At 47.7% G+C, this 25,612-nt stretch overlaps 1 protein-coding gene across 1 annotated transcript in view; it reads right to left on the minus strand.

The window, feature by feature from the left end:
• The window catches only part of LOC120059457 (semaphorin-3B-like), a 66,738-nt gene that overhangs the window by 8,640 nt on the left and 32,486 nt on the right, over positions 1-25,612 (minus strand). The window contains exons 2-4 of the mRNA XM_039008514.1: positions 10,385-10,732; positions 9,520-9,677; positions 4,841-4,903 (exon numbers count right to left, since the gene is read on the minus strand). Coding sequence (XP_038864442.1) covers positions 4,841-4,903; positions 9,520-9,677; positions 10,385-10,529 — 366 coding nt within the window. The 5' untranslated portion in view covers positions 10,530-10,732. The remainder of the gene's footprint in view (positions 1-4,840; positions 4,904-9,519; positions 9,678-10,384; positions 10,733-25,612) is intronic.

Raw genomic sequence — 25,612 nt, forward strand, 5'->3', positions numbered from 1 at the left:
TATCAGACACTGTCTGCCTGTAAAACATTATTGAGTTCTCTCCTCCTGTCTCCACCATATTGTTTTTGTGTTCCCTCCTCCCTCCTCCCTCCTCCCTATCCTCATATCCACTTTCTCATATCCACTTTACCCCTCACGGTGACTACCCCTCACGGTGACTAGCCCTCACAGTGACTAGCCCTCACAGTGACTAGCCCTCACAGTGACTAGCCCTCACAGTGACTAGCCCTCACAGTGACTAGCCCTCACAGTGACTACCCCTCACCGGCCTGTCGGCCCCAAAATGGCCCTCGCTGGAGCATAGCAGGGTTCCTAGGAAGTTGGCTCCACAGGCCCAGAGCAGAGAGGGTAGGCAGGGTGGAACACACAGCACAATGGGCCCTGAGTTACATGTCGTGACTGAGCCACACACAGGGAGAGCTAAGGAGAAGAGGTTTAATATGACCCCATCTTACCCCATACACTCCCGTTTAGCCCTACCAGACTGACCAAGGCCTTTACCTCTGATTGAGACATTCAGAGAGGTTAACAATCGAGGTTAACAACCACCCCCCTCCTCCTACCGTCTCCCCTTCATTCTGTCCCTCAGCGAGGCACCAGCTGTTCTGTTCTCCACTCCCCTAATGTAATTATCCACGGGGCCATCCAGCCCAATGTTCCCCTCTTTCTTTTTCACTCTCTGTTTCTCAGAGCAGGTCATACACACAGAGACACACACAGAACGCGCACACACACACACATCACATCCGTCTGTCCAGGGTCAGGTTTCGCCCCTCATCCCTCTGGACCCCCGGGGAACATCGGAGACGAGGTTTACAGAGAGATCTGACACTACGCCGTGGAGATCTCTCGCTCGTGTGTGTCGACTGCTCTTTCTGTCAGTGTCTCTGTTTGCCCAAGTCCTGCTATTAACTGGATCCACTCCTTGTCTGTAAATACATGAACTTTGTGTCTGATTCGGTCCTGTTCTCTGTGATCAGCCAGTGTCAGTGTCCCTCTAGGTCAATCGGAAGGTTTATAAAGCCTGTAACCTTCAGCTAGGGGATTTATGCTGAGAGGAAAAACATCTGAGGAGCGTTTTCACCTCACTAAATATAACACACTGAGTAGTCCACGTGTCATCGACAAGTGTGTGTGTCTGCGTGTGCGTGTCACTAAACTTTAAGCCTGTCTGTGAGTGTTTGATGTTAAACCACAGTTCAAACATGTCATTTTCTGTTAACCAGACATGTCTCTGTTCTCTTTATTCAGTCTATATCCCTGGCTGGCTGCCTCGCCCTAGTGGGTGACAAACACCTTTGTGTGCCCAGTGACGCTGCAGCCAAGCCTGGCCCTGCCCTGCCGGCTAACTGGAGTTCTGCCTCATTAGCCCAGACACACACACAGCCCTACTGGCCTGGAGCAAGGGGCTTCCACAGAGCCTGGGGGGGGGGGGGGGTCAGACACATCCATGGGCCACTTAAGCTGTTGACAAACAAAGCAGGAGCAGGCCTCTTTATCCAAGAAGGGGGGTACCTCTCCACCCCATCTTTTAATGCGCTGCACACCCCGCCACCCTTTCCACATTAAACCACCCTACCCTACCCACACTCCCTACCCTACCCACACTTCCTACCCCAGTGACACACACACACAGACCATGGAGTGCAGAGCGAGGTTAGGCCGACAGGGCCGGTGGGCAGATGGAGGGAAGCCTTGATGTGTGGCCATGTGTCAAAGGGAGAAGAGCGAGAGAGAGAGCGAGAGAGCGAGAGAGAGAGAGAGAGCGAGAGAGAGAGGTAGAGAGAGGGAGAGAGAAAGGTAGAAAGAGTAAAGTGGCTTTGAGAGAGGTGGAGGAGGGGGAAATTGTGTCACTGTTCCCAGTGTCAGAATCAGACTCCTGGCTTCTTAGGTCTGCTCTTCATTCCTCTACCTTGTTCCTCTCCTCTCCTCTCCTCTCCTCTCCTCTCCTCTCCTCTCCTCTCCTCTCCTCTCCTCTCCTCTCCTCTCCTCTCCTCTCCTCTCCTCTCCTCTCCTCTCCTCTCCTCTCCTCTCCTCTCCTCTCCTCTCCTCTTTCTTTTCTTCTCTTCTTTCCTCTCCCTCTCCTCTTTCATCTGGGCTGATATCGCTGCCAGGATGCCACTCAGTCATAACTAACCATGGTCCACTGATGACCAGGATCACTATATAATACAACCAAGAAGGGGACAGTTCGGGACAGTTGATGTCAGACAGAAAGGCAACAGTGGATATGAGGATAGGGAGGAGGGAGGAGGGAGGAGGGAGGAGGGAGGAGGGGGATAGAGGGAACACGAAAACAATGTGGTGGAGACAGGAGGAGAGAATTCAATAATGTTTTACAGTAAGAGTGACAGTCAGGGACTTAGTACAATGGAGCTCTGTGAGAACCAGGGTCGAGAAATCATCCAGGAAACTCCTTTAATAAAGTGAATGGCTAAAAATGACACGGTTCACAGTGGCAGGCTGCTCCCATTTTGACGGAGGTGGAACCACTTTACAGTGGAAGGAAATAGTTTGAATAAAAAAAATCGAATAAAATCACAAATCACAAAACATAATAAAAATCACAAAACATTTAGGTTACTTCTGGCAGTTTGGCTGGCTAATTATTTTGCCGTTCCACAATCTCACCGAAGCCAGGAACCATCCATTCTTCTTAGCAATTGCCAAATGAATCCCATGTTTTACCAGACAGTATTTCAAGTTAACAAAACCAAACCTGTTGGCTCGGACTGCAGGCTAAGCAGTCTGACAGAAAGGCGGCAGTCGTTGAAACAGACCTAACTCGTCCGTTGTGACCTGTTTACTGGCTGTGTGAAGTGAGCGCTGTATATTACTTTGACACTTAATGAGCTGAGCTGGTGGGTGTTTCGGCGGCATTGGGCTGTGTCAGGAATCATCCCGTGGAAAACGGAGCCTGTTTTGTCTCGATGAAAGAGGGAGAGAGAGAGAGAGAGGACGAAGAGACTCCTGGTCTGGGCCATAAAAATAAATAAGTGTCTTTGTTTCTCTGGGAACGGTCTAGCGCAGGAGAGCATGAGGGGAAAAAGGGACATGTAGAGAAAGAGGGAAGGAGAGAAAGAGAGAGAACTTGTTTCAAAATTCACAGTAACAATTGTGTCTTCCCTGCCCTCCAGAGACACACACGTCACTATAATTAGGGTCAAGAGTGAGGTCACTGTGTGTGTGTGTGTGTGTGTGTGTGTGTGTGTGTGTGTGTGTGTGTGTGTGTGTGTGTGTGTGTGTGTGTGTGTGTGTGTGTGTGTGTGTGTGTGTGTGTGTGTGTGTGTGTGTATATCTCTCATGTGACATAAGGACCTCATAGTCAGCTAAACTCAACACCACCCTGAGAGCTTATGGAGTCACACACACACACACACACACACACACACACACACACACACACACACACACACACACACACACACACACACACAGACACACAGACACACACACACACACACACACACACACACCGTCTATACCACAGGCCACCTTTTTTTCCTAAGTCAAATAAAGCCTAAGACCTTTCAGAATGAATCAGAACCTCACCTCCATCTTTAGTGGAATTAATTAAAGAGAAAGAGAGAGGACAAACAGCTGTGTTTCATCCGTCACAGTGCATTCAGACCCCCCCACGTCCTATCAGTGATGCTCAGCGTAGTCAGACTGTGGCTTTACTTAAACACCAAGGACAGAGCCTAGACCCAGGAGACCGGATAATGGCTTTCACTCTGACACTGCCTAAGCCACACACACACACACACACACACACACACACACACACACACACACACACACACACACACACACACACACACACACACACACACACACACACACACACTGACGCCATGGCCACAGTCACCACATGATATTAGGAAAAGGAGGAGAAATACAACGAAAGCATATATCTTCACTTGCTGCATTTCCTATATGTATTACCTCTTTTCATCAAACACACACGCACGCACACACACACACACACACACACACACACACACACACACACACACACACACACACACACACACACACACACACACACACACACACACACACACACACACACACACACACACACACACACACACACACACACACACACTGTTCTTCAGGTGAAACAAGAGCCAGTGGTTCACTATGAATGGGGCTCGTTGTCTGTCTCCTCCAGCTGTGTAATCAGACTGATGAGGGGTTTCTGTACTCCAGAGCTACACACACACACACTCACACTCGCACTCACACACTTTCACATACATACCACCAAGCACATCCACGCAAACATTCTAACATGCATATACTGTATGTGAATACATAAATACACACTCACATACTGATACACAATTAGCTTTAAGTGAGGGAGACAGATGAGTGTGTAAAGTGTACATTTGGGTGGTCTGAGTGACCTGAGGACTTTGTAGGGTGGGTCAGTGGAGCCCTACCCTGCCCTGCACCCAGAGGAAGGAGTGCTAAGGCCCCAGGGCCAGATTACACAAACAGCCCAGTCTACCAACCCTTTACAGTAGTTCACTGGAACATAGCACACACTGCGGTGACTACCACTTCCTCTCTATATCACTGGGTGAAAGACAAAAGGAGGATTGGGAAATCCGTGTGAGATGTGTCTGGATACACTGCGGCTATAGCTGGCTGGTGATACTGAAGGAGAGTAGTGTTGGGAAGCTGGTTTAGTTCAGTGTCACAGGAAAATATGTACAGTCTCTCTCTGTGAGATTCAGTATATCATCATAAGCAGGACTTTGGGAAAACAAAGTATTTTAAAAGCTAAAAAGAAAGTATTTCAATTGTAGTAATAGTGTCAGCGTTTGTTACTCACGTTGATGTCCTTTCCTGCCCAGTTACACTCCTCCCTCCAGTCCACCGGGGCCGGCCAGTAGATCTGAAACACAGAGGTCAGAGGTCAGGGGTCAAGGGAGGCAGCAGGATGGAGGTATGTCTGGGGTCGCGACCTCGAGCAGGAACAGACCCGCCCGCCACCCTCAGGGAAATGTTTCTAAAGGAGCTTTCCTCCTCCTCTCTGTCGCTCCATCTCTTCTCTATCTCTCTTCTATCTCTCCTCCTCTCTATCTCTCCTCTATCTCTCCTCCTCTCTATCTCTCCTCTCCTCTATATCTCTCCTCTCCTCTATATCTCTCCTCTCCTCTATATCTCTCTCTCTCCTCTATATCTCTCTCTCTCCTCTCCTCTATATCTCCTCCTCTCTATCGCTCCTCTATCTCTCCTCTCTCTCCTCTCTCTCTCTCCTCTCCTCTTTCTCTCCTCCTCTCTATCTCTCCTCCATCTATCCTCTTCTCTATCCCTTCTCCTCTCTATCTCTCCATCTCTTCTCTATCTCTCCTCCACTCTATCCCTCCTCTCTCGCTCCTCTCTAGCTCTCCTCCTCTCTATCTCTCCTCTATCTCTCCTCCTCTCTATCTCTCCTCTCCTCTATATCTCTCCTCTCCTCTATATCTCTCCTCTCCTCTATATCTCTCTCTCTCCTCTATATCTCTCTCTCTCCTCTATATCTCTCTCTCTCCTCTCCTCTATATCTCCTCCTCTCTATCGCTCCTCTATCTCTCCTCTCTCTCTCCTCTCTCTCTCCTCCTCTCTCTCTCCTCTCCATCTCTCCTCCATCTATCCTCTTCTCTTCTCCTCTCTATCTCTCCATCTCTTCTCTATCTCTCCTCCACTCTATCCCTCCTCTCTCGCTCCTCTCTAGCTCTCCTCCTCTCTATCTCTCCTCTATCTCTCCTCCTCTCTATCTCTCCTCTCCTCTATATCTCTCCTCTCCTCTATATCTCTCCTCTCCTCTATATCTCTCTCTCTCCTCTATATCTCTCTCTCTCCTCTATATCTCTCTCTCTCCTCTCCTCTATATCTCCTCCTCTCTATCGCTCCTCTATCTCTCCTCTCTCTCCTCTCTCTCTCCTCCTCTCTCTCTCCTCTCCATCTCTCCTCCATCTATCCTCTTCTCTTCTCCTCTCTATCTCTCCATCTCTTCTCTATCTCTCCTCCACTCTATCCCTCCTCTCTCGCTCCTCTCTAGCTCTCCTCCTCTCTCTCTCCTCCTTTCTCTCTCTCCTCTATATCTCTCCTCTCCTCTATATCTCTCTCTCTCCTCTATATCTCTCTCTCTCCTCTATATCTCTCTCTCTCCTCTCCTCTATATCTCCTCCTCTCTATCGCTCCTCTATCTCTCCTCTCTCTCTCCTCTCTCTCTCCTCCTCTCTCTCTCCTCTCCATCTCTCCTCCATCTATCCTCTTCTCTTCTCCTCTCTATCTCTCCATCTCTTCTCTATCTCTCCTCCACTCTATCCCTCCTCTCTCGCTCCTCTCTAGCTCTCCTCCTCTCTATCTCTCCTCTATCTCTCCTCCTCTCTATCTCTCCTCTCCTCTATATCTCTCCTCTCCTCTATATCTCTCCTCTCCTCTATATCTCTCTCTCTCCTCTATATCTCTCTCTCTCCTCTATATCTCTCTCTCTCCTCTCCTCTATATCTCCTCCTCTCTATCGCTCCTCTATCTCTCCTCTCTCTCCTCTCTCTCTCCTCCTCTCTCTCTCCTCTCCATCTCTCCTCCATCTATCCTCTTCTCTTCTCCTCTCTATCTCTCCATCTCTTCTCTATCTCTCCTCCACTCTATCCCTCCTCTCTCGCTCCTCTCTAGCTCTCCTCCTCTCTCTCTCCTCCTTTCTCTCTCTCCTCCTTTCTATCTCTCCTCCTTTCTATCTCTCCTCTATCCCTCCTCTCTCTCTCCTCCTCTCTCTCTCCTCCATCTCTCCTCCTCTCTATCTCTCGTGCTCCCTACCTCTTCTTTTTTCTTCCCCGTCTCCGCCACCATGGTGGAGCTGAGAATCCACATGTCACGCCGTAAAAAAGCACACAACCAGGAGCGAAAACAGCTTTAATGACAGGAGGCAAGCCACATGTCCCAGTGTGAAAACACGTTGTAAATCACATCACACCAAATCAACAACGAGTCAAACATTCTGCTCTGCTCATATTTCTCTGGCCTGCAGGAACGTACAGACCCTGTACAGTGTAGGGTTAAAGGGTGCATGTTAGGTCAGTTATAGGGTATGGGTTAATGACTTACACGTACAGTTGAAGTCGGAAGTTTACAAACACTTAAATCGGAGTCATTAAAACTCATTTTTCAACCACTCCACAAATTTCTTGTTAACAAACTATAGTTTTGGCAAGTTGGTTAGAACATCTACTTTGTGCATGACAAAAGTCATCTTTCCAACAACTGTTTGCAGACAGATTGTTTACTTATAATTCACTGTATCACAATTCCAGTGGGTCAGAGGTTTACATACACTAAGTTGACTGTGCCTTTAAACAGCTTGGAAAATTCCAGAAAATTTGAGTAATTTGAGTCAATTGGAGGTGTACCTGTGGATGTATTTCAAGGCCTACCTTCAAACTCAGTGCCTCTTTAATTGACATCATGGGAAAATCAAAAGAAATCAGCCAAGACCTCAGAAAAAAAATTGTAGACCTCCACAAGTCTGGTTCATCCTTGGGAGCAATTTCAAAACACCTGAAGGTACCATGTTCATCTGTACAAACAATAGTACGCAAGTATGAACACCATGGGACCACGCAGCCGTCATACCGCTCAGGAAGGAGACGCATTCTGTCTCCTAGAGATGAACGTACTTTGGTGCGAAAAGTGCAAATCAGTCCCAGAACAACGGTAAAGTACCTTGTGAAGATGCTGGAGGAAACAGGTACAAAAGTATCTATATCCACAGTAAAACGAGTCCTATATCGACATAACCTGAAAGGCCGCTCAGCAAGGAAGACGCCACTGCTCCAAAACCGCCATAAAAAAGCCAGACTACGGTTTGCAACTGCACATGGGGACAAAGATCGTACTTTTTGGAGAAATGTCCTCTGGTCTGATGAAACAAAAATAGAACTGTTTGGCCATAAAGACCATTGTTATGTTTGGAGGAAAAGGGGGATGCTTGCAAGACAAAGAACACCATCCGAAACGTGAAGCACAGGGGTGGCAGCATCATGTTGTGGGGGTGCTTTGCTGCAGGAGGGACTGGTGCACTTCACAAAATAGATGGCTTCATGAGGATGGAAAACTATATGGATATATTGAAGCAACATCTCAAGACATCAGTCAGGAAGTTAAAGTTAAAGGTCTTCCAAGCGGCCAATGACCCCAAGCATACTTCCAAATTTGTGGCAAAATGGCTTAAGGATAACAAAGTCAAGGTATTGGAGTGGCCATCACATAGCCCTGACCTCAATCCCATAGAAAATTTGTGGGAAGAACTGAAAAAGTGTGTGCGAGCAAGGAGGCCTACAAACCTGACTCAGTTACACCAGCTCTGTCAGGAGGAATGGGCCAAAATGCACCCAATTTATTGTGGGAAGCTTGTGGAAGGCTACCCGACACGTTTGACCCAAGTTAAACAATTCAAAGGCAATGCAACCAAATACTAATTGAGGTACGTAAACTTCTGACCCACTGGGAATGTGCTGAAAGAAATAAAAGCTGAAATAAATCATTCTCTCTACTATTATTCCGACATTTCACATTCTTAAAATAAAGTGGTGATCCTAACTGACCTAAAACAGGGAGTTTTTACTAGGATTAAATGTCAGGAATTGTGAAAAATTGAGTTTAAATGTATTTGGCTGAGGTGTATGTAAACTTCCAACTTCAGCTGTATGTGTGTGTGTGTGTCTGTGTGTTTGTGTGTGTGTGTGTCTGTGTGTGTGTTTGAATGTCTGTGTACACATGTGTGTGTGCATGTTAGGGTCTGTGATTCATATGTCAATGAACAGGTTGTGTTAAAGTCTGTGCGTTATCCTATTCAGTCTATCAGGTGATGGGAAATCTGAGGCTAGTTACCTCATCCAAAACATTATAGAGGACCACTACGGAAATAATCAGTTACTAACCTTTTCCTGTCAAGTAATGGGAAACATCAGGCATCAGAGGACAGCAGTGTGTGTGTGTGTGTGTGTGTGTGTGTGTGTGTGTGTGTGTGTGTGTGTGTGTGTGTGTGTGTGTGTGTGTGTGTGTGTGTGTGTGTGTGTGTGTGTGTGTGTGTGTGTGTGTGTGGTACAGAGAGGTGTTGACAGGTTATCAGAGATTGTGTGACCCCCCAAATCGCCATGGTAACCCCTGACCCCAATCTCTGCTCTGAGTGGATGAGAGTGAGATGAGGTCCATCAGTCTGTCAACACAGCTCTGACGTGCTAAATCACCGCTAACTCACCATAACATAGCGTGGCTCAGAGCCCTATCTTATCCATACCCTCATCTACCGCAACAAAGATATCTGAACGTTATCATAGCATCACATACTTTACACACTGGATAGTGGAACCATCCGTATGTATGTCAAACAACGCAGAAATGTTCATGCCAAAACTTCTGTTGAATATCATGAAAATATCAAAATGATGACATTCACTATTGCTCGTGTGAACACATTCACATAGCATACGGTTAATTGTTTCATTGACTGACAGGCAGACTGACCTTGTGCTCCTGCTTGGCAATGTTATCCAGGCTGAGTGACAGCAGGAAGTTGCGTGAGCCCACGAAGAGCCGTCCCCTCTCCTCGTCCAACAACAGGGCGCTGAAACAGCACGAACGCTCCAGCTCGAACCGGCGCACACCGTGGAACTGCTGCAGCTCTGAAACACACCCGCGGCCAGTTATACACACATTACCTTAAAAACAATACAAAATGTCTCAACTCAAAACTTCATACGCCATGACATTTAAGTGTTTTTCATAAAAGCAGCTTTTCCAACACTCATGTTGAGAAATGAGACCCAATATTACCCTAAAGTTATACAGTTTTATACAAGTCCATATAAATGTTTTATTTGGCTCTACTGCCAGGGTCAGGCCAGGTCAGTGGTTTCAGTAGTCAGAATGGTCTTTGTTACAGCTTTAGAATCAGCTGTCTCAGCCGGGCTGAGTGGGGCTTATAAGATCTAGAGGAGTGAAGCCTCCTTTCCTTTCCTTTCCTATCCTCTACTCACGCCTATCCCTAATCTCCTCTCTAGGCTGGGGAACCCTGTGAGTGTTCCACTGTAACCGTGGAGATGGGGATATCCCATGGTTTAATGGCACATGCTCCAAACTGGGCCTGTGTCACTGGAGATGAGCAAGACTACAGTAGCTACTTTCCTGCTAGACTTCTCTCTCTCTCTCTCTCTCTCTCTCTCTCTCTCTCTCTCTCTCTCTCTCTCTCTCTCTCTCTCTCTCTCTCTCTCTCTCTCTCTCTCTCTCTCTCTCTCTCTCTCTCTCTCTCTCTCTCTCTCTCTCTCTCTCTCTCTCTCTCTCTCTCTCTCTCTCTCTCTCTCTCTCAAAGTTCTTGCTGATGTTCCCTTACCTTTGTAGGAGAGCTTCATGCGAGGGGAGGAAGAGGAGGACGAGGAAGAGGAGGTGCTGGTCTTGGGGATTCCGCTGGATGAGACCTGGGAGGCCACGAGGAGCAAGGAGCCCCACGTCGTCATCATCGTCACTGCCATCATCATGGTGTCCTGGGGTTGGCACTAGCCTGGCCGGCTAGGGTTGAAATGGGTCTGGTTGTTGTCGTAGCAACGGACGGCTAGCTCTCCTCTCCAAACAGATGTCAGCCTTTGGGCGTTGTGGGGCGTTCCCCCGTTCTGCGCCTGTCGTACCGCACACCTCTCAGCTCCAACGGGACTGAAGAAGCTTCTCACAGTGGCACTGGAACCTAAAAATAACCAAGTAGAGAGGGACTTGTTAAAAAGCAGGCCGGGCAACGTAGCTCACTGCCTCCCCTTCCCTTCTAGCACCAGGAGGTAATTTTAGCCAGAGAGGCTAATGGCTGATGACCAAGACCACTCCTGTTAAAGCCTCTATAAAGACCAGCTGTAATCGCTTCACATTACGGGACGCCATCCCAGGCCCATCAAACACCCAGCCCCTGTCACCTTTATGGGGGTAGGGAGTGAGGAGGACGGGGGAGCTGGAAGGGGTGGAGGGCCCCTGAAAGACATGTGGGGTATGATATGTGGGGTGGCCCAGTGCCATGCCCGGTTTAATCTCCAACACAAGCGCCCGCTCTGTGGCTGTGCCAAACCCTGGCTGGGATGGCATCTTGTCTTCTCATTTCTCTCTGTCGCTGCTATCCAAACTGACTTCACCTCATTGCCGGCCAGCACTAATGAAGTGCACTGCAGATGAACAGGCTGGTCAAAGTGATTGGGTGCTTAATGTGATATGTGTGTGTATAGACAGTAGCTTACCAGGCTTCTAGCATGTGACACACATACTGTACAGTACACATTCTCACAGGCTTACAGTGTATGAACTTCCACACTCACATGCACACACACATGCACACACAGTCTTGTACAGCTAACCTTGTGGGACACACACACAATTCAGTCCCATTCAAAATCCTATTTTCCTTAACCCCTAACCCTAATCCGTACTCTTACTCTAACCTTAACCCTAAAACTAACCCTAGCTCCTAACCCTTAATGTAATTCTAACACAAATTCTGATCCTTAACCCTAAACCCACTAGAAACAGCAATATACCTTGTGGGGCGAATTGTGGTTCGTTTGGGACTTCTGGTCCCCACAAGAATAGTTAAAAATGTCCACACACACAATAAAAATCTTTCACCTCTTTGTCCTCTGACAGCATTTATTTCAGTGAACATACTGTAGGCTACTTCATTACAGGACCTCAGTAACCTCCCTGTTGGCACACCTTCACTAATAGAGTATGACTCTCTCTGTCGTTCTCCTTCTCATTCTTTTTCCCTGTCACCCTCCATTTTTTTCTCTCTCTCTCTCTCTCTCTCTCTCTCTCTCTCTCTCTCTCTCTCTCTCTCTCTCTCTCTCTCTCTCTCTCTCTCTCTCTCTCTCTCTCTCTCTCTCTCTCTCTCTCTCTCTCTCTCTCTCTCTCTCTCTCTCTCTCTCTCTCTCTCTCTCCCTCCCTCTCTCTCCCTCCCTCTCTCTCCCCCTCTCTCTCTCTCTCTATTCCCCTCTCTCTATTCCCCTCTCTCTATTCCCCTCTCTCTATTCCCCTCTCTCTATTCCCCTCTCTCTATCGATGAGCAGTACGGCGGTGGGTTCAGAGGGAGAAAGAGAGAGAGGAGGAAACTCAATGTGTGTGTGTGTGTGTGTGTGTTGGGAGGTGGAATATTATTCTGAATGTTTCTCTATTATCTACTCAGCAAGCCTTCAAGGCCGCAGAGACACACAAAGACACGCACACACACACACACACACACACAACAAACACTGTTCTTCAGGCTGCCTGTTTTTGCTGCAGTCATACATTTTTAAGACACATATCCTAGAAACTGTCACATTCTCTGAGCGTACCCTCGTCTCTCTGAGGACAGAGTTGATACAGGTCCATGGAGGGTCTACCTGCCTTCCATTCCCTTATACATCACCCCAGACCTCTCTATAACGAAGGTCCGAGACAGTCCCAGAGCACTGGCGAGCAGATGAACACACAGGCCTGTATCTGAGTCCCAGTAGCTCTCAGGCCTGTATCTCAGTGATATATCACAGTCCTGTATCACAGTCCTATATCTCAGTGCTATATCACAGTCCTGTATCACAGTCCTACATCACAGTCCTACATCACAGTGCTATATCACAGTCCTATATCACAGTCCTATATCACAGTCCTATATCACAGTCCTACATCACAGTCCTACATCACAGTGCTATATCACAGTCCGATATCACAGTCCGATATCACAGTACTATATCTTAGTACTATATCATCAGTCCAATATCACAGTCAAATGTCCTGCATCGGAGTCCCAGTAGCTCACAGTCCTATATCAGTGCAGGAGTCAGTGTATGGTCTCAGCACAGCAGAGCATGAATTCTGGGTATATTGATTTGTTAAGACAGCAGGGCTCTCGTCAACTCCCAGCTCCCAGAGCCGAGCCGAGCCGAAAAGAGAGGGACCAAATGTACCACATTGACTCCCACACAGAGTACTCTACTCACACTCAGCTACGTCTAAGTTATGCAGGGAACCTCTCTGTACGGACCTGTACGGGTCTGACACGCTTGTGTACAGATACACCACAGAAAATCGGCCATGACTACGTGTTATGTGTTTAAAGGAGTGGCAACTTAGATGTTAATGAGTAGGCTGCAGAGATGGCATCATTGAAAGGGAGGGTAGGGTCCGCAGTAAAACACACACACACACGCATGTGTACGGGCACATTCAGAGTGAGAGTGGGGTTGGGGGGGGGGGGGAGCAGAATCAAAGTACTTCAACTCCTGTCCTGAGATATAAAGGAGAGGCCGGGTCCCATTGTCTCCTTAAGCTCCTATCAGTTGAAGGCTACTATTGTCGGCCCCTTGAAGCACTACAACACATCCGCCCTGAGCTCTGAGCTCTCCCCACACACACCACAATGCATCTTCATAAAAGCCTTTAGCCGCCCGACACTTGTATTCATTTCAGCTTCAATAGCCACGAAGCCGCATGAAGCAGCCCCTGCCAAGAGCTGTGGATTAAAAACAGAAAGAGAGAGAGCGCGAGAGAGAGAGAGAGAGAGAGAGAGAGGAGGTAGAAAGGGAGGGAGACTCATTGGGAAGAGGGACGTGCTGTACTGTCAAAAACACCCAAAATAGAAAAGACACGGACAAAGTCCCTCCTTCAGGAAAGAGATGTATGAAAAAGTGAGGTCAAACGGGTACCAATCCCAAATCAATCCGAACAACTGTTAACCTGAGGCCCAACAAAACGAGAGGTGTGACTAAATACAATAGAGGAAAGGGAGCAGGGAGGGTGTGAGCAGAACACATTTACTGTTGCACCGTGTATTTCAGCCCGGCTGCCTGCGCTATGCGGGGGGGGCGAGGGAGAGAAAGGAGCCGATTGTTCTTGGGGGAAAGAGTTTGGCTGGCCCCCGACCAACAGCCAACAGCCTTAGCCTCCTGCGCAGGACTAAATAAAAGCAGAGGAACAGAACACAGTGAAAAGGCAGCACTCACATGAAGAGGTTTAGGAGGCGAGAGAGTGACACAGAGAGCCTGACGGCCGGTGACTGGTGGCTTTTGCTCCTGTGTACCCGCCCTGAGGGGAGAGAGAGCCAGGGAGGCTGAACGGAGAGAGGCAGGGAGGCTGGGGGGAAAGAGGGGAACTAGAGTCAGGAATGCAGGAGGGAGAGAGGGGAGAGAGAGCCAGGGAGGCTGAGCGGAGCGAGGTAGGGAGGATGAGTGGAGAGAGGCAGGGAGCCAGGGGCTCTCGGCTGGTGCCTGATTGGTGTCTGGATCCCAGACATTTGGCCAAAGTTTGGACACACTCAGAGAGCAGCCGACTTTAGCTGTCTGAGTGGAGGAAGTCCAAAGCCCTAAATTCCCCCAAAGGAACTCACCTCTCTTTCTGTATCCAGGGCAACCGCATTCCCTCTCAGCGTCCACCTGACCCAGTAATGGTCCAAAGCACAACGTGTCCCACGGATACCTCCTCAACACTACTTTCCAACAGGTCGTCTATCTATTCCAGGACCCTAATCTGTGCTCCTCCTTCTGTTTCTCAGTGCGCATACACACTTATTGACTCATTCACACATCGCTATATACACCATTTCACACACATTTACACACACCCCCACACGCTCTCCAATATACTGTATTGAATCCACACAAACCCCAGAGGTGGGATAAGAAATCCTTCAGAAGAATCCACAGAATGGTAACGGTAGAGTCCTCTCTGAAACAGTAGGTGTACCAGCCTCAGGGGGACACAGCAAAAGAGAGATGCATAAAAGCCGGGGGGAAATCCAGTGAGTCAGTCAGGCAGTGCAGGCGAGGCTGGTGGGTGAAGAGATGAGACGAAGCCAGGCCCAGTATTCCAAGAGTCAGCTGGAGCAGCAAGCACTGCAGTCCACTCAGAAAAGCATACCTCTCCACCATGCACTTCACTATGAAGAGGAACAGAGCCAGAGCACAGGGACTCAGAGTGAGAGGTGGACGAGAATAATGGACTTAATTCAAGAGCAGCGAGAGAGAGAGTGAGAGAGAGAGGGGGGGGGGGGGGGGGGGGGTGAGGGAAGAGAAGGTGGGAGTTAAGAGGAGGGAAGGGGAAAGGGGCAGGGAAATGTGCTGCTGTTGGGTGAGTGTGGGAGAAGTGAGAGAGAGGCAGTAGGGGAGTTCTCCTTTTGATATCTTAGCAATCCAGGGCTTAAGATGTGCACCGTTCATACACGGTTCATACACGGTGCACAACACATGCAGCCCGTATACACACAGCTAACTGGACAGATAGGAGGGACCACAAGCCAGGTCCAAACCGTCTGTCTACGAGTCAGATCTTATTTTAGATCGAGGTCACTGCACACATACATGGTAGATTGGCACATCCCGTACACTCAGGGAAGACGAATACTACCTACAGTAGTCATACGCAGGTATCGTGAGTAGGGCTCCTACTACTACTGAAGACGTGTATATGGTATACTATCCACTAGTATCTAGGTGCATACGTTGTGTAGAGGATGTGAGGTCTAACACACAAACACACACAGGTATATTCAAGAATGCCTAGCACATCTGATGAAATATGTCTGCTCCTCCCTGAGCCGTCTGGGGCCAGGCAGTGTGTGTGTGTGTGTGTGTGTGTGTGTGTGTGTGTGTGTGTGTGTGTGTGTGTGTGTGTGTGTGTGTGTGTGTGTGTGTGTGTGTGTGTGTGTGTGTGTGTGTGTGTGTGTGTGTGTGTGAGAAGGAGGGTCTGGCAGAGTGCCAGGGAGGGTTGCCAGGTGCAGCCCCCACTGATGGTATGAGGGACAAAGGGAGAGAGCAGGCACAAGATGCCCCTTCCCCTCCGCCCCGCCCCTGTCCTGCCCCTCTGTCTCTGGACCAATGAACCCCCTGATGGGCACCCTCCTGACCCCTCTCTGTGGCCATGGCAACCCCTCCCTGGTGAGAGGGACTTTGGGTCTCCTGTTGTCGTGTTGTCCTTCTGCCCTCTACATCATAAACCTATCTTATTACCACTCATCCTATAGTCATCCTGAAACCATCCTATAGCCATCCTGTAGTCCTCCTATAGTCATCCTATAGACATACTATAACCATTCTACAGTCATCCTATAGTCATCCTGAAACCATCCTATAGCCATCCTATAGCCATTCTATAGTCCTCCTATAACCATTATACAGTCATCCTATAGCCATCCTATAGCCATACTATAGCCATTCTATAGTCTTCCTATAGCCATCCTATAACCATAATACAGTCATCCTGAAACCATCCTGTAACCATCCTATAGCCATCCTATAGTCCTCCTATAGCCATCCTATAACCATTCTACAGTCATCCTATAGCCATTCTATAGTCCTCCTATAGCCATCCTATAACCATTCTACAGTCATCCTATAGCCATCCTATAGCCATTCTATAGTCCTCCTATATCCATTCTATAGTCCTCCTATAGCCATCCTATAACCATCCTATAGGCATCCTATAGCCATTCTATAGTCCTCCTATAGCCATCCTATAACCATTCTACAGTCATCCTATAGCCATCCTATAGCCATTCTATAGTCCTCCTATAGCCATCCTATAGCCATTCTATAGTCCTCCTATAGCCATCCTGTAACCATTCTACAGTCATCCTATAGCCATCCTATAGCCATTCTATAGTCCTCCTATATCCATTCTATAGTCCTCCTATAGCCATCCTATAACCATCCTATAGGCATCCTATAGCCATTCTATAGTCCTCCTATAGCCATCCTATAACCATTCTACAGTCATCCTATAGCCATCCTATAGCCATTCTATAGTCCTCCTATAGCCATCCTATAGCCATTCTATAGTCCTCCTATAGCCATCCTGTAACCATTCTACAGTCATCCTATAGCCATCCTATAGCCATCCTATAGTCCTCCTATAGTCATCCTATAACCATTCTACAGTCATCCTATAGCCATCCTATAGCCATTCTATAGTCCTCCTATAGCCATCCTATAACCATTCTACAGTCATCCTATATCCATCCTGTAACCATCCTTTAGTCCTCCTATAGCCATTCTATAGCCATTCTATAACCACCCTATAGTCCTCCTACAGTCATTCTATAACCATCCTATAGTCCTCCTACAGTCATCATATAACCATCATTTAGTCCTCCTATAGCCATTCTATAGTCCTCCTATAGCCATCCTGTAGTCATTATATAGCCCTCCTATATCCTATTGCCATCCTATAGCCATCCTATAGCCATTCTACAGTCATCCTATAGCCATCCTATAGCCATTCTACAGTCATCCTATTGCCATCCTATAGCCATCCTATAGCCATCCTATAGCCATTCTACAGCCATCCTATAGCCATCCTATAGGCATCATATAGCCATCCTATAGTTATCCTATAGTCATCATATACCCATCCTACAGCCATTCTACAGTCCTCCTAAATTATATATGGTAAATCAGCCCTGGTCTAACAATAGTACATAGAGACAAAGTCCTGACCTATCGGGTAGAAAATGTCCTATCTAGAACCTAAAATAGTTATTCTGCTGTCCCCATAGGAGAACCCTTTGAAGAACCCTTTTTGGTCCCACGTAGAACCTTTTTGGGTTCCATGTAGGACCCTTTCCACAGAGGGTTCTACATGGAACCCAAAAGTGTTCTATGTGAAACCAAAAAGTGCTCTCCTTGGGACCAAAAAGGGTTCTCCTATGGGGACAGCCGAAGAACCCTTTTTTTCCTAAGAGTGTATGTGCTGTGAAATTGACCAATAGTGCCTTGTTTCTGTATTCAATTGTCTCAATCTTACTGGTTAACTGTATCCAATCTAAAAGAATGTCTGGTTCTGGGTTGGAAAAGGAATCTTTGTTTGTAAATCACACAGCTTGTTTTTTCAGTTGGGTCTTGCGAGCGTCGACACTGCGTTGAGTAGAGGTTACTGTCACAACCAATTAAGTCTCCCTATCCTCCCAGCACGTCACACGTGCGCAATATAACACACAACAAGACTCCTCCAGTCAGTCAGTCCCTTCCCGACATAAAAAACAAACACCTCGTCTGGCCGTGTTGTTCCCGAGCACCACAGCTCATCTACCCTTCCCAGCAACAGCACTTACTCACGAGTACTGTACAGTAACACGTTTGGAACACAACCTCCCTGAATGAGAAGACCGAGCGCCATAGTCTGACATGTGATGCCTGATTGGCTGGTTATGTGGTTAGGCTGCTAGGATTCTTGTAGATAGTGGATGGGTAATCATGTGATTTTGTATAACGTCTAGAAATAGGTCAAATCAAATCAAATCGGAATTTATTGGTCACATGCACAGGATACAGTCGGTGTAAACAGTACAGTGAAAGCTCTTCCTCAACAACGTAGTCATACTAAATCATATAAAATAAATACAAACGAGAAAAGAAAAAAAGTAGACATAAGAATAAAATAAATACCTACGAAAATAAACACAATATACAAGCTATAATACAGTCTGACCAAAATGACCCAAGGGTCACGGGCTAGAAGGATCAGTTGGATTACATCACATTATTTCACCTTTATTTAACCTTTATTTAACCATTATTTAACCAGGTAGGCTAGTTGAGAACAGGTTCTCATTTACAACTGCGACCTGGCCAAGATAAAGCAAAGCAGTGCGACACAAACAACAACACAGAGTTACACATGGAATAAACAAGCGCACAGTCAATAACACAATAGGAAAAAAAAGAAAGTCTATATACACCGTGTGCAAATGGCGTGAGGAGGTAAGGCAGTAAATAGGCCATAGTAGCAAGTAATTACAATTTAGCAAATTAACACTGGAGTGATAGATGTGCAGATGATGATGTGCAAGTAGAAATACTGGTGTGCAAAAGAACAGAAAAGTAAATAAAAACAATATGGGGATGAGGTAGGTAGATTGGATGGGCTATTTACAGATGGGCTATGTACAGCTGCAGTGATCAGTTAGCTGCTTGGATAGCTGATGCTTAAAGTTAGTGAGGGAAATATAAGTCTCCAGCTTCAGCGATTTTTTGCAGTTCGTTCCAGTCATTGGCAGCAGAGAACTGGAAGGAAAGGCGGCCAAAGGTGGTGTTGGCTTTGGGGATGACCAGTGAGATATACCTGCTGGAGCGCGTGCTACGGGTTGATATTGTTATCGTGAGCAGTGAGCTGAGATAAGGCAGAGCTTTACCTAGCAAATACTTATAGATGACCTGGAGCCAGTGGGTCTGGCGACGAATATGTAGCGAGGGCCAGCCGATTAGAGCATACAGGTCGCAGTGGTGGGTGGTATATGGGGCTTTGGTGACAAAACAGATGGCACTGTGAAAGACTGCATCCAGTTTGCTGAGTAGAGTGTTGGAGGATATTTTGTAAATGACATCGCTGAAGTCGAGGATCGGTAGGATAGTCAGTTTTACTACGTGAAGCTCCGTAAGGCCATACATGAACAAACGAAGACAACTACCCACAACTAAGGTGGAAAAACAGGCTGCCTAAGTATGATTCCCAATCAGAGACAACGATAGACAGCTGTCCCTGATTGAGAACAATACCCGGCCAAAACATAGAAACAGAAAACATAGAAATAAAGAAACTAGAATGCCCACCCTAGTCACACCCTGGCCTAACCAAAATAGAGAATAAAAGCCTCTCTATGGCCAGGGCGTGACAAGGAGGCTTTGTTGCGGAATATATACTACGGAAATATACTACTGTCACATTTAGAATGATGGAAAAGGGGTTCTAACGTGCATTCCAAAATATAAGGGCGACGGTAGCTAAGTAATATGAGTTTAGTCACTCAGCTCCAATAACAACAACATTTATGGCATAAGTACAGCTTGCATATAGCTGGACTGTCCTTCCTTATGACATCCCTCAAATAGCCATGTTCAGACGCCTGTGAAATTCACAACAGCAAATGCCAGCAGGATGACCAAGGGGGCAATGAGGGCTTGTGGGTGATTTGGCCATCAAACAAATAATTGAAATAGTGATCAGCTATTTATATATAGGCTTGCATGCATAAGTACACAGAGGGGTAGAGGGAGGGCAGAGAGAGGGCAGAGGAAGAAGAGAAAGAGGGCAGAGGCCGGAAGGAAGGGGACACCAGTTCCGCTCGAGGACAGTTTCTCAAATATGGCTGCCAGGAGTGGCTAGCTAAGCCGTGGCTAATGTCCGTGAGCTCTGCACGACATAAAACTATTTATTGGACTAAGTGGATCATTAGCACCGTGGTGACCGCAGTCATTCCGCCAGCTGTGTAACCTCGCATTATCTCATCACAACACCCACGCCCGATTGGCCCAGGACACAGAGGGACACTGATTGGTTGACACTGGGCCATTCAAGCAGACAGGCAAGCCAAAGGCCTGGTCATAAATGACTCAGGACGTTTATGTGTGTCTGTTTTTATTACGGCCAGAGCCAGGGCACAGAAAACAAACGAGATGAGGTCACTACCGCCCAGGGAGGGTTGAAGGATTAAACAGACAGAGTGCTCAGTGTGCTAACGATAATGTGACGTGACTGAGTGTGTGTGCTGCCTTGACACAGATTTTAACCTGGAGCCACAATTCACCCTCTGTTTTCATGAGCAATCCATTGACAAAGTTAGCTATAAAGGCTGTAACTGCCCATAAGAACTCTCACTTTCCTCATCTCTCACTGTTCAGCTCCCTCTAGACTTCCACTTTCTCCAGTCCCTCACGCTCTCCATCTCTCAATCTCTCTGCCATGATGTGGGTATCCTGGGGGTCATCTACAGTATGCCATGGGCCCCTGAGCCCAGTCTGGTCCCAGTGTCCACCACAGGGATAATCCCCCAGTTAGCAGGGCCATGCTGGGGGCTAGGAGACAAGGGGACAGGGCCAGCCTGGGTTGGGATCTGATCCCCATCCCCTTTGATGTGTTCAGGCTCTGGGGTGGGAGTTGAACCCTCGTCAACCACCCCTCTGACCAGGTACAGAGGGTCACAGAGTGGATTAGAGCACCTTTAAACATAACAGGGGCTTAGTGTCACGACCCCCCTCCCCCCACCCTCTACCCTCAACCAACCCCAACCCTACTCTCCTCCACCCCAGTGGTGGTTCTGGGGGAGGGGGGGGCCAGTGCCCCTGTGACAACAATTTTGGACCCCCTTGTGGGCCCCCTAAATGTGGAGTATGAAATCATTTTTACATAACTAATTTTTGCTATCGTTCTTTTTTTACATCCGTTATTAGACAGTGGCAACGATGATGATTATGAACATGGTCTTTTGCCTGCTAATGCCTGCGATGCAATGAAGAAAACGATGTGACAACAATAACGTATGTAACTGGCCCCTCTAACAGTACAACTGGCCCCAGCTTGGCCCCCCCAGTTGAAATGGTCTAGAACCGCCACTGCTCCACCCTCCTAAATATTCACAGTCACAGGGGTGGGAAATCTGCAGCAGGTCCCCTCTGGAATGTGGTTCAAAGATCTCCCTCATTCCCACAACTGGTGGTTAAATATACAGCTGGCTGCTCCTCTCTCTCTGAAGCACAGGGCCCTGCAGCAGGTGATGACGGCATCTTGATCTGACAGGGAACGGAGACGAAACATGGGAAATCACCTAAGAGAGATGTTCAACTCTTACCACCCACAGGAGACACACCTTGCATTAGGTATACCACCTCATTCACAAATATATCGTTCGCTCCTACAGACAGCGAGTCACTTAGCATCGAGGCGTTCAGTTACTGTTTGATTGAACGTTAGAATGGGCAAAACGAGTGACCTAAGGGACTTTGAGCGCGGTCTGATTGTCGGTTCCAGTATCTCAGAAACGACCCAGCCTCCTGGGCTTTTCACGCACGACAGTGTCCAGGGTTTACCGAGAATGTTGCGACAAACAAAAAAAATCCAGTCAGCGGCAATCCAGTGGGTGAAAACAGCTCGTTGATGAGAGAGGTCAAAGGAGAATGGCAATAACAGTGCAAGCTAACAGGTGTGCCACAAACAGGCAAGTCATGGCACAGTACAACAGTGCAGCGCAGAACGACATCTCAGAACACACAACTCGTCGGTCCTTATCACAGACGGGCTATTGCAGCGACCACACCGGGTTCCACTCCTATCAGCTAAAAACAAGAAGAAACAGTTCCTGTGGGCACACGGTCACCAACACTGGACAATTGAGGAGTGGAAAAGCATTGCCTGGTCCGGCGAATCCCAGTTCCTGCTGCGTCATGCTGATGGCAGAGTCAGGATTTGGCGTAAGCAGCATGAGTCCATGGCGGTACAGGCTGGTGGCAATGGTGGAATAGCGTGGGAAATGTTTTGCTGGCACACGTTAGGTGCCTTGATTCTGGAGACAAATGGGGGGTCTGACCCGGTGCTAGATGGGTGTACCTAATAAACTGGCCACTGAGTGTGTAAGTGAGTACATACACACGTGCGCTAGCAAGCACGTACACCTTCCATTACCCACCCTCCGGCTCTGGCACCTTCATGAGACGGGATTATGTTTGATTGACAGCAACTCTCAGCAGGCCTCCCCAGGTGAAATGACACTAATATGGCAGCCTCAGCGCCAGCTAACTCTGTCACCTCGCTCTTTCATTTCCTCCCATCAAGCCCTGCTGGATTTCTCACAGGATTATGGGCTGGAGGTGTTGAGGCCACACTGAGGCAGGCAGATTGGGAGAGCTCTCTCTCTCTCTTTCGTTGTGTATTTTTTTGTTGTTGTCTTTCTCTCTCTCATTCTCTTTCTCTCCCTTTCTCTCTCTCTCTCTTCTGTCTCTTTCTTTTCTCTTCCCTACCACTGTTTCTTCCTTCATCTCTCCCTCCCTCCACTTATTTTTTCCACATCCATCTAAGAAGCTGGAAAGTGCTCTCTCTCTCTCGCTCTCTCTCTACTCTCTCTCTCTCTCCTTCTCCTGTTCACCTAATTTTCCATCTGGGAGGGTGATGAACTTCCAAACCTCCCTCTGCCCTCTCCCTCTCTCGTCCAGGCCAAACTCTGTGGCCCTGATAGGAGCAGAAACACACACACGCACACGCAGACGCACACGTACACGTACACGCACACGCACAAAGTATGTGAAAGTCATTCTGTCAGCTTAACCTAAGGGATAACCAGCTGCCATACAGTCAGAATGACATACAGCCACACATTGAAACACACAGTGAGAACTATCCATGTAGAAAATGCCTAAAGCACACTGTAAAGCTATACTGAGGATTTGTAGCAGTGCAACAGTGCTCTGAAGGCTCCACAGGCTGCAAAGCTGTCCTGATGATCCTAGTTATCCCCATTCCCTACACTGCAGGCAGGCAGGGCTGTCTAGTTAAGGCCAGACCAGACAGGCGATGGCAGAGCAGGCCAGCGAGACGCTCATCCTGATGGGCAGTGATCCGGGCAGACAGGCTGCTTTCAGCACCACTCGGAGAAAGATTAATAACCACAGGCTCTGGAGCCATTGCAAGCCACCCCTGGGGAAATCTCCCTGTGTGTGTGTGTGTGTGTGTGTGTGTGTGTGTGTGTGTGTGTGTGTGTGTGTGTGTGTGTGTGTGTGTGTGTGTGTGTGTGTGTGTGTGTGTGTGTGTGTGTGTGTGTGTGTGTGTGTGTGTGTGTGTGTGTGTGTGTGTGTGTGTGTGTGTGTGTGTGTGTGTGTGTGTGTGTGTGTGTGTGTGTGTGTGTGTGTGTGTGTGTGTGTGTGTGTGTGTGTGTGTGTGTGTGTGTGTGTGTGTGTGTGTGTGTGTGTGTGTGTGTGTGTGTGTGTGTGTGTGTGTGTGTGTGTGTGTGTGTGTGTGTGTGTGTGTGTGTGTGTGTGTGCCCGAGGGAAATCTGAGAAAAACGAGTTGTCCTGACTAGTCGTGCAGTCTAAAAACCTCCCATTTCAGACAGGATGAACAACTCTACTGAACCCCACTACACAGTACCGCAGCAACATGAAAATATAGTACATTAGTATTACCAATGCATATTAGAAATATGTCCAAATGCACAAATGGCCATGCAAATGATCAGAACTTTGAGACACATACCATCAACAGTGCACACAGATTTCTGTTTAATTGACAGGCATGTAGGAAATTCAGAAAGATTCACTCACACTTCACCCACAATGCAACCTCCAGCCTGTGGCTAACACTGTAAGAGGCAGATGAAATGGTTGACTGGCAATTTTTTTTATTTTATATTTGGGCTATAAAAGGTCTTCTGCTCACACGTACACACGAATGCATGCGCACACACACACAACAAGAGAGGGAATTCCTGTGCGCTAGGTATGAAGTGCTGTCTCGCCGGGGCAGAAATCCCCTCCATTAAAGTGTAATTGAAGGCAACCAGAAGCCAGGGCCGATGATGGATGAGGTGCCCAAAAGGAGGAGAACATACTGGGGGAAAGGAGCGGCTCAGACCCCCCACATCCACACCATATCCACCTCCAGCTCCACCTTCATACAGCTAAATTAAAGAGGGCAATCAGCAAACTGCACAGCCACACAGAGAATGTCAAAGCACAGTACAGAAGAAGAATCTTCATTTGAGCCTGTCTTCTAAAGCAGGAAAATAATCCTGCAGCAACAGGAAATGTGAATTATGGAAATTGCAAACTTGAGAAGCCTTCTTTTGTCCTGCAACAGGGTGATCAAATGAATATCCTACATCTGTAGCACACACAGATTTCTAAAGTGATCCCATGTACAAATATATATATATACACGCAAATGCAAACAACCGATGCACACACATGTACCCAAGCTCAAGAACAGACACTGCCACACGCACGCACAAACCTATGCACAAACACATGCAAAACCGCAGTGCCCTCCACTATTTGCTCTTTTGACAGGAAATTGACAGAAGAAAGGTGAGTGATTCACTGTTGCCAGCCCATGGAAACACCCCATTGGAAATCACCCTATATCAGACGACCAACAGCTGTCATTAACATAGCCCAAAATCAAAGAGAACACACACACACAGAAACACACAGAAACACTAAAGCTAAGACAATAAAAACGTAAAGGATGTCTGGAATCCATGTAGACTTGTACAGAACACGCAGCGCCTTTTTCATCTGATGCCAAGGATAGATTGATAAAACAGCTTTCCTTTCACAACACACATAGGCCTGCGCACGAAAACACATGCAGAGTCTGCTCATGGAGTATTAGCTGTTACAGGAATACTATTACATTGTCCTTCTAATCTCTCTTGACCACCTTCTCTCACTTGACCCAGTTTTCTGACTCTCCACTCCCTCCCGTTGTCTCTCTCCCTCCTTCCCTCCCTCCCTTAGGTTACAGGTATCCTGCCAAGAGCAGAGTCTAGTTTAGAGGAGTGTTCTCAGTTAAAGACTGTTCGTTCGTCCACGAGGCCAATTCTTCTGTCATCTGCTCCTTGCCCAGCCCAGCCACTCCTCCTCCTATCCTCCGCTCCGCTCCGGGCCAATGTGTCAGAGGAAAAAACAAAGCTGTTCAAACTTTGGGACACTACCAGCAGTAACCTGATGTAAGAGTAGGGGGGGAGAGAGAGAGAGAGAGAGAGAGAATGAGCGAGAATGAGCGAGAGAGAGAGAGAGAGAGAGAGAGAGAGAGAGAGAGAGAGAGAGAGAGAGAGAGATAGAGAGAGAGAGGA

The sequence above is a fragment of the Salvelinus namaycush genome, chromosome 14, assembly GCF_016432855.1.
Source record: "Salvelinus namaycush isolate Seneca chromosome 14, SaNama_1.0, whole genome shotgun sequence".
Lineage (NCBI taxonomy): Eukaryota > Metazoa > Chordata > Actinopteri > Salmoniformes > Salmonidae > Salvelinus > Salvelinus namaycush.